Source organism: Trachurus japonicus, chromosome 23 (assembly GCF_045865225.1).
Source record: "Trachurus japonicus isolate A0001 chromosome 23, Traja_1.0".
NCBI classification, from domain to species: Eukaryota; Metazoa; Chordata; class Actinopteri; order Carangiformes; family Carangidae; genus Trachurus; species Trachurus japonicus.
Genome location: NC_140929.1, coordinates 467,554 through 477,547, shown reverse-complemented (window position 1 = coordinate 477,547; position 9,994 = coordinate 467,554). Strand labels below are relative to the sequence as shown.

General features: G+C 43.8%; 1 protein-coding gene across 1 annotated transcript; it reads right to left on the bottom strand.

Annotated features, from left to right (window-relative positions):
• Positions 1-2,665: 2,665 nt before the first annotated feature.
• LOC146962225 (uncharacterized) lies at positions 2,666-9,994 on the bottom strand. The gene has a single exon (XM_085769913.1). The coding sequence runs from the start codon at positions 9,938-9,940 to the stop codon at positions 2,666-2,668; it is 7,275 nt and encodes a 2,424-aa protein (XP_085626039.1). The 5' UTR covers positions 9,941-9,994.

Genomic DNA, 9,994 nt, shown 5'->3' with positions numbered 1-9,994 from the left:
CTTAACTTTAGGAATTTACAACACAGTCAGTGTAACCCAGGTTAAAAATGTGTAATTAAAATATTTCATTGTGTATAAAAAAAAACAGACATAATTGAGTTAAAAGCAGTAGCCTAAATGAGTTCATTGTATATTAAAAACCAAGATGTTTGAATTAAAAACAGTGAAATTCATAGTGGAAAAATAGATTAATTAAATATAATGTTTGGTTAATGATTAAAAAAAAACAGATATTCACTTAAAAAGAGAAATAGAACTGTAACAAAAAAGTTACGTGGAGTTTTAGTTTGAAAGAGCTGGGTGGAGAAGCCGATCTTTCATCCAATCGGAGGAGAAGCTCCCACCCGATCGGAGCAGGTTCACTTCCTCTTGAAGCTGCTAGAAGGAAGAGAGCAAGCTGCATTGAACACGAGTCGACACGAGTCACGAAAAACACACTTTTGGACGGTGAAACAATAAAAAACACGGAGAAAACAGTTGGAGAAGATCCCCCGGATGACCAGGACCTGCGTGAGTGCAGTTGGAGGAGAAACGCATCGGTGAGCAACCGATTTTAAATGTTAAATGCTAAATCGCTAATGCTAATAGCGACACGAGCTAACCGTTAGCATACGAGCTAATGTCGGAGCGCTAGCTCCCGGTGCTAATTAGCATCAAGGCAGACACACTAAATACATTAATGCTGAAGCATTAATCCGACATTTTAAAGGTGCATATGAGACGTTTACTTTCTCTTTGTTGACTCTTTTTTTTATGCACACTGAACTAAACATAACAACACATAAATTAAAATGCATTTAAATGCTAAAAAATACATGGCGAGGTGGAAGAAAAAAATCTACCCTGACTTCTTCCAAAATCAGTTGTCTGACGTCACACAACAATCTGCAGCCCTGCAGAACCACGTCACCAAAACATAAATTCAAATGCATTTAAATGCTAAAAAATACATTAAAATGTGATTACATGAAGCACTTTGAATGCAAACATTGTCCCCGTCCGCCATGTTTTTGGTTATTCTGGCGTGGTGCATCTTAAAAGCGAATGCTTTTAAGTCAGAACCCGAACTTTTCAACTGGGAAAGATCTGAGTTCTGACTTGTCTCGAACGCAGCATAACCCCCCCACCCTGACCCATTGGTGATGTCATCATGTTACCTGCTGTCACCTGTCTCATCTTCTTAGAAGCTGCAGCCACAGAGTCTGAGGATCAGACTTCTGTCTGAATCTACCACAGTCAGTTTGAATCACACACACACACAGAGGAAAGGGAATTTGTCTTTTCAGTAGATCATAGTAGATCTACTTAGGTTTATTCTGCACAAATACAAATAGTAAAATACAAAGATGAAGAAAATTACTGAAAAACAAAGTCAGTGATTGAATCTGTCCTGACCTTCATCATCACATCCTGGTCCACACTCATCTCAGTAAAAATCAAGTCGAAGCTCTCTCAGATCATCAAACAAGCAAGTAAAATAACAGGCCAAACCCAAACCCCACTATCAGAACTCCATACCCAAGTGGTCACAAAGAGAGCTAAGCCCCCGCCCACCCCCCGTACGAGTCCTTCCAGCTCCTCCATCAGGAGAAAAACATTCACAAGAACTAATTTATTCCCACAGCCATAAACTTTCTCAACAAAAACTGAACAATTCAAAAGCACCACACAACTGATCACCTTGTCAGCACTTGAATCAATATGCAGTATGGAGTATGTTTTCCCCTCTTTTCAGTATGAACGCCTGATTTTATTTCATTTTTTTAGCGTGTCTGAAGAATGTCTGTCTTCTTTTAATGTGCCACGCCAAAGATTATTTTTTGCAATAAAATAAAAATACAATACCGTTTTTCTAATCTAATCTAACAAAGTTGATTGACATGTGGTCACTGATGCTGTTTTTTTGCGAACATATCTGAGCAAGCAACAAAGAAAAACCAAATGATTAAAAACATTAAAGTAACATGTATTGAATATTAAAGAAAATAAAACATCGCCCCCTGGTGGACCGTGAAGGTATCCAACATCTGAAGTAATTATGCTAAGTAGCTGTTTTTTTTGCTAAAATATGTTTGAGCAAGCAAAAAAGAAAGATTAAAATGACTGAATATATAAAAAGTACAAATGGAAACATTAAAAGTAAAGTAGAAACTTTGACATCACAATCTTTGCTGCTGTTTATGTCAGAGATAATAAAGAAAGTCCAGTCAGGTGAGCCTCCAGGTGATCCTCATGGTGGTGGATCTCTGGTTTACCTCAGGGGTTGGTGCTCCACTGCAAACACAAAACACACTCAGATCACACTGTGTCTTTATTACTGACTCTATACAACCTGACCCTGCTGTTGTACAAGACTCATGTGGTCAGTAAACCTCCACATACAGTTACTAAGCCTCAATGGCTTAACACTTACATTGACATAATAAATATGGAGCTATGAGAATGCACAGTGCTGGAGCTGGTACTAATTTTCATTTTTTGTCTCTCATGTCCTGCAAGAGATTTATGAGGGGTCGCCATGAGGTTCCCTTTTTTCCCTCTATCACTTACTTTTTCTTTTCTTTTTGATTGCAATGTATATTATTGTTGTCTGACTGCTGTAATTGTTAACATTTCAAAACAATAAAAAGTTGTTAAAAAAAGGACTTGTGTCGTTACCTGAGAGTCACTTCAGTGTCACTCGCGTGTTCTCTGGGTCATCATTTCTCTTTTGTCTGATCCATTTTCTGCTGAATTCTTCTCCATTGACTTTTCTCTCAAACATACGTCTGTTTTCTTTTATGACATTTCTTGGGCCACCTCCCTCTACATTGTACCAGCTCCCTCCTCTGAGTGTGTTTGTCCACTGTTTACGCCTGATGAGCAACTCCCATCGCCTGGGGTTCTTTTGCAGAGCGTTGGCCTCCTCAGTTCGGAGGCGGCGTGCTTCCAAGGCCACGTCTGCATCGCTGGCTCCTGGTTTCATACCTCGTGCCAATGCATGAAACATGCTGCTCTTGCTGTCTGTCTGTACTCTCACTATCTTGTTATTGATGCGCACATCATAATGGCCGTCTGGGTGTTCCACACCCTTTGGTCTGTAGACCAGGGTCACGGTCTGATTGGCAGCTTTAGTGTCTGAGTTCATCTCCTGCATTTTGCTTAACTTGCCTTTGTCGTTCTCTCTCAGGATGACGATCTTAGTGTTGGTGGATTCTGACAAGACCATGAGATCGACCACACTGCCTGCTGTTTTGGGGTCCTTGATCTTTGCAGCATGCGACTCTGAGCGTTTTCCTGACTCTGCAGCAAGATTCTGCTTCTGCCCCTCGTTTGGTCCAACTTTGACTTTTCTCAGTGTTTGGGCAGTGTTCTTGAGCTTGGTTACATGGTTGGTTACATGTTTGCCTATGACATCATTTGCTTTGGATTGGACAATGGAAACAATGTGAGTGGAGAACTTTTGATGAAACACTTCCACCAAGGCGTCAGCTACCAAAGCACTGAGGCTGTTGGCTAATTCCTGTCTGAATTCTTCCAGTGACTCGCGCTCTTCATTGGACAGCTCGTCGACCTTCACCTCCTTCTCCCAGGGCATTTCCTCTTGAAATTCACTCAACTCATCATAGAAGTTTTCGTAAAACTTGTCTGAGAGTGTGGCCACTGCATGGACGGCATCTGTTGCCAGTACTGTCAGGTGAAACGTTTGGATGGCTACTAGAACCTGGCGTGTAAAGTCTGACGTCCCACCTTTAACTTCATCTATCACATTCAAGAGAGCTGCATTAAGTTTCTGTTGCCAGGTGAGGTCAGTGTAGAACGGCTCTAACGAAGACTTGCTCAATTCTGTGAAAATAGCCAGAAGTCTTTTCTTTCCTTTTTCATCCAGGACATCAGAGATCTTTTGGTCATCATTAATGTGTGCGAACACAATAGAGTTGACTGATCTGACAAAGCGCTCTGCTTCTAGTTGGGCTTTCACATTGTCTGTAATTCCCTTTTTCACCTGTTCCTTGAGGGCTTTCAGGATTTCGTCCAGTATTGCCTTCTCTGCCCTTTCAAGTCCCTTGAAAACAATGTTTTTTCCCAGCTCTTTTGCAGACTCTTTAAATCCAGTTTTCAAACTGTCCGTTGTAGTCTTGCTAATAATATTTTTGGTCCCTTTGGACACTAACTTTGGCATTGCCTTCAGTTGTTTGCCTAACCCCTTAACCAAAACTTTAGTGGCTTTGTATCCCTTTGCAATCACCTTTCCAACTCCAAACGACACGACAGACACTGCAATGGAAATCGCTTTATCTATAGCCCATGTTTTCCAACTGAACTCTCCTGTTATCATTGACTCCACTCCAGTGAAGCAGTCTGAAACTCCTTCCACCATCAATCCAATGCCAACTTGAGCTGATACTCCACATGTTACTGCAGTGATCACTGCCCCTGCAACAATCTGCAAAACTCCCAGACAGAACACTGACAGGGCCCCCCATGGGAAACGAGGCTCCTCCTCCACAGAATAGACATATTGCAGACCTCGACTGTACAGATCGTCGGCCTGTGCTTGGAGATCATCATCTCCACTCGAAACCAGGGTGATAATGGCTGCTCTATTGGCTCTTGCATCGCTGTCTTTGGCTTTTATGTCCTCCAGCTTTTGGAGAGCCTCACAAATGTTTTTCTCGAAGTAACTGAACATGTTGCACTTGGTTGTTAACTGCTTTTCAAGGCTGTTTGGCTCTTTGTTGTCGGCTGAGTCAACAGTGAACATTTTTGAAAACTGCAGGGAGATAATGCATTCCTCGCTGAGGTACTTCAGAGACTTTTGTGCTTCTTTAAGATCATTTATGGCAACATCCAAGTAATTTCCCCCTTTGTTCTTTATAGTGCAGTATGCATGGCTGTAATAAGCTATAGCTGCCCAACTTCCATCTTGTTCCATAGCTCTGGAAAACAACGCCATGGCCTTACTCCAGTGTTTTTTACCCATTTCGATATTGCCTAACTTGATGTAATGGTAAATGCTAGAACTTGGTGATTTCTGTTGTTCAACCAGTCTTCTTGCATCCCCCAAATTAGATCTCAAGTTATTCTTCAAGTAACTATCCTTCAACTGCACAATTTCTTCTGAATTGGTTTGTAACCAAATACCCCAGTACTCGTTCATGATGTCCACATTAACTGTTTCGCCATTGTCCATGTGCCGGTAAATTCTCTGAAGGGTGTCACAGTACTCTGAAAACAGGTCCTCCCGGAGTTTCATCTCAGTGATATTGTTCATCATGTCATTTATCCTGTCTGCTGAAAGTTTGTCCCTTGTGTCTTTTGCTTCATCCAGAGTAGACACTGTTCTGAAGACGTCCTGCATCTTACTAGTGGTCGTGATCACCTGTGCAGATCCAGGTTTACCTTGGCGTGCAGTTCGGCCAAATGCCTGACGTTCCACTCTACTGTTGTCAGAGAGGAAGGAGAGGATCACAAATAATCCTCCATTGTTGTTCACTTGGTCAGAGACTTTAATGTTTGTGCCACGACCAGCCAAGTTTGTAGCAACAATGACATCACCAGGATTCAGTTTTTCATCTATTCTGCTCAGACTGTCTTTATCACTGCGGCAGTAGAGGATGGTTTGACCTGGGACGATTGTTTTCAGTTCTTCATGGAGCTCTTTTGCTGTGTTGATGGTTTCACAGATCACCAGGGCTGCTCTTCCCTCTCTGTATGAATTTGAGGAAATTTCAGCCATGACCACATCTTTCATTTCAGATTTCCACTCTTCAACTGACGTCTTCAGAACACCATGAACCTCAAATAATTTCTTGCGGTTGAAAGGTGGCATTTTGCAGGCAGAGAGAGTTGGATATATGTCCTGCAGAAACAGCATGTCTGCTTCACTCCCAAGCGTCCCTGTTGTTCCATATATTTTCCCATCATATTTTCCAAAAAAGGACAGGTTAGAAATGTAGTTTGTCACTATTGAAATCGTGCTCAGTTTGATTTGGTGTTTGAGCTCAAGGAACTGCTGCAGACCATCACCCCACTTCTTCTTCCTTTGTACAATACCAGTGGATTTGAAGTCTACGGGACAGATGTTGTCGTTTTCTATGACATACTCCTGCCCTTGCTTCAGTGTACTGGCCAGGAAGGCATTCTCCACCCACAAGGACATTTTCTTCTCTATCAGAGTTTTCAGGAATCCAGGGATGCTGATTTTCTTTTCATCGTCAGTGCATGGTGTGTATTGAATCTTCCCTGAGAGGAACTCTGCAATGGGCTTGACAAGATCGTCTTCAGAGTCATAGAGAGGACAACACAAGCCTTCCCCCAAAACAAGAAATGTGAGTTCTGGAGCTTCCTGATTTGTGTATGGGCTGGATTTTGTAAGGCAGAGTGATCCATTCTCATCTATAGTGTACACAGTGAAGCCATAGGGGACATAGTTCTCAATCTCATGAAAGAACTGTACCATTGAATCCTGACTCACAGTTTTCAGTTTTGTGTGAGCACTCAGAGGTTCTTGTTGTGCGCTTTCAAAAAAGTCATCTGTAAATCCTTCTGGCACAATCTTTGCATCCTCTGCAATATGCAGCACATCCATGGGGTCGTTGATTTCCTCTGATTCAATAGAGTCAAAGGTGGCCTTGAAGAATGAAGCTGGGGGACCCTGGAGAAAGGTCTGGTGTCCTGTGGACAGAAAGCTGTACTGGCAGATGTGGCCCCAGATCATGGCCAGGAGAGTATTCAGGTGCTGCATGGCGACCATGGGACTGGAGAGGTAGGTCAGCTGCACTCCCTGATCCAAAAGCAGTGAGTCCACTTCGTCGATAATGACGCAGTGATAACCTCGGCCAGGTCTTACGTCCTTCATCTCAAATGTTTGGCGGAGGTGATCAGCTGCAAAGGCTTCGATCGTCCCGTAGACAATGTCCTTCTGGTAGCACTCTTTTCTCTCCTCGTCTTCGATTTTATTCGTGTTTGTGTCGACAGTGATGTCAAAGTAGGAGTAGAACTCCTCCCATTCCTTAGCATCTCGTTGACATAACACGGAAGAGCTGGACACCACGTCTACTTTTTCACCTTTGAGTGCTCGCAGAGCCGCAAACATTGCAATGACACAAGATTTCCCCTCCCCCGTTCCCATCTCCAATAGCTTTCCATTGTCAGACAAGGCCAGGAAGCACCAGCTTATCATCTGAGTGGCTCTGGGAAACCACTTATTTTTCAGGTGCACAGCGTTGCATAAGACTGCCAGGACATGCTGAAGATCCTCTGTATCCATGCTTTGACTGCAAGACCTGGCCTCATCCACATCAGTGTGGTTTTTGATCTCCCCTGATTCAATCAGGTTCTTGACAGCCGTCACCACAGCCTCGGATTTCTGCAGTGTTTGTTCATCAATGTTTTTCATCTGCCGTATTTCAACAAAGAGAGAATCAATGTTTTTTTCTTCCTCACCTTTTAAACTTTGCTCTAGATGTTGAGTCAGATTCTTAGTTTCAGATGTGGTCAGAAGCATCAGGAGAGACTGGTTCTTCTCATCTGTCCACCGAGGAGACACCTGATATGTTTGCATCAGATGTAAAATCTTCATGATGGAGACACAGTCTCTATCGTGATGGTGATCGGTTAATGTTCCAAGCAGGTTTAAACCTTCTGCTGGTGACCAAAGCCCTTCTCGAACAATATTGGACATCATCTGGAAGAGGTCTTTGGTTTGCTCCGTTGAGGTCTGTAATTTCACTGTGCAGTCAAGTAAACCCTCCAGACACAATCGGCCTCCCAGAAGTGCTGTGTTTCTCTCACCTTCTGCTTTTCCAGTGAACTCTGTCAGAAGATTCTCCAGAAGCATCAGGACGTAGACCTGGCTGGTGGGCAGTTCCTTTCCAGTACATCTTTTCAAGATGGTTATGATGGTACTGCCCATGTCTGTGTGTTTGTTGAGCTGAGTGTGGAGAGCTTGAAAAAGAGCCTTCATGAATCTGTGTCTCAGCTCCACATCTTCCCTATGAAAACTACCCATAAGGTTTTGCAGGATCTCTGCTGCGCACATCAAGGCATCGTTCTCCTTGAACCTCGACAGATCCAGATTGTTGAATGCACTGAGACTTCCTTCTTCTATCATAAATCCCTGTGAGTTCCCAGTTTCCAAGGCTTCTAAGCCAAATTGGAGGTAATCAGACACAAAGTCATCAATGGTGCCGTACACTATGTCTGCACTGTAAACATCTCTTTGTGATGCATTTGTTTTCTTTGTGTTTGCTTTGATAGAAATCCCAAGGTGCTCATAGAAGTCAGACCAGTCCTCTATTTTCTCATGTGAGTTTTCATCAGGGTTCAGTACCATGTCCACTTTGTTTCCCATGCACACCTGCGAGGCCACTGACATTGCAATCACACATGGGTCTTCATCAATGCCAACTTGCTGTACCGGCCCATTTATTACAGGGAGAAACCAGCCACACCATGCCAGGATCTGTTCTGCTGTGGGCCACCAGTGTTTAGTGTTACAAACTGCTTTGCAGAGCTGATTCGCAGAGTTCTGGATGTCATTTTCATCCATGTTTGCACCTTTGAATGAATGTTTCTGGAAGGGTTCATCTTTTGGGGCATTTTCAGAATACCGTAGGACACCAATGACAATGTTTTTCATCATTTGAACAACAGAATCGTCCAGATTCTTTGTTATTTTTAGTTCTTCTAGAATTGAATCCAGATTGTTTTCATCTTGCTTCCTGAGAGTCTTTAGAAATTCAGGTAGGAACCTCTCAGGGCCAATAGAGTCAAGAGCCTGGATGAGGGAGTGTCCAGAGTCGTCTGTCCACTCTGGTGAGATGTTGTACACTTGCATCATCATGAGCACTTCTGTTATTTGAGCATCATCTTGGTATTTTTCTGACAGTGCTTTGAGCAGAGTCACTGCCTCTGTGCAGGTCCAATGGTTCGATTCCACCAGTTGGACAAGCATCTCCGTGGGTTCTAGATGGCTTTCTCTGCCATTCAGGTATGTGAGTGTGGAAAGCAGCAGTTTCAAACACTGGACCTCTGCATCCAAAATGACCACAGAGGCCCTTTCAACTGCCCTCTGCAGCGAGGACATGAGGGTGCTGAGGAACTCAACCACGTAGAGGTCATCAGCAGAGAGTTCGCCCTCAGCCCATTGTTTGGCGATGAGAACTGCATCAGAGTCTTCACTGTTGCGGGTGTTGAGGAGGTGCACCAGGTTCAGGTACAGGGCTTGAGTCAGCAGGAGAGTCTCAGAAACATTGCATGCTGATTGGCTGATGGTTTCCACCAGTGACTGCACATGGTTGGACATGGTTTGCAGGGAGAGTCCCTCAGGGATCTCCAGGGACATGACACACAGCTCTGTGATGAACACCTGTGTGTGCTGCAGAGTGCTGAGTGATGGAGGATCATCGAGCCAATCCTTGAACAGGAACTCTTCCAGTGCACTTGTGATGCTCTCCAGCTGGTCGGCAGTCAGCTGGTCCAGACTCAGCTCTGACACAGGGATGCTGCATTTCAATGAGATGGTTTCCAGAAGCTGGTCTTTATCTGGTCCTTCATCGACCTCGTCCAGGTGGCTGACGAGGACTCGTCTCCTGCTCTGTTCAGCTTGGATCTGCTCTTCCTCTCGAGCCTCTCGCTGCTCTTTCGCCTGCTGTTCTGACTCTTTAAGTTTCTCTTCCATTGTCTTCTTGGCCTCTCTTCGTCTTTTTTCCTTCCTTTTTTTCCCCTGTCTCTTCTCTTTATCTCTCTTTTCCGAATGAAAACAGTCTGCACATTTGTACTCAGTATCACGACCTTTTACTCTGTAGTACTGTCCCTGATTGAAAATGTACACTTCCCTCCCTTCATAGTAGAAGCTGGTGAGATCTGAGAAAGATGTGCACGGGGGTAGGACTGTGTCACACCTGTAGCACCTGAGCCGGTCGCCCATGTTGCTCTCTGATGGTGCATTCCCCATGGTGGCTGACTTCTTTAGTGACACTTAGGTTCAGCCTGTTTCTGAGAGAGATAA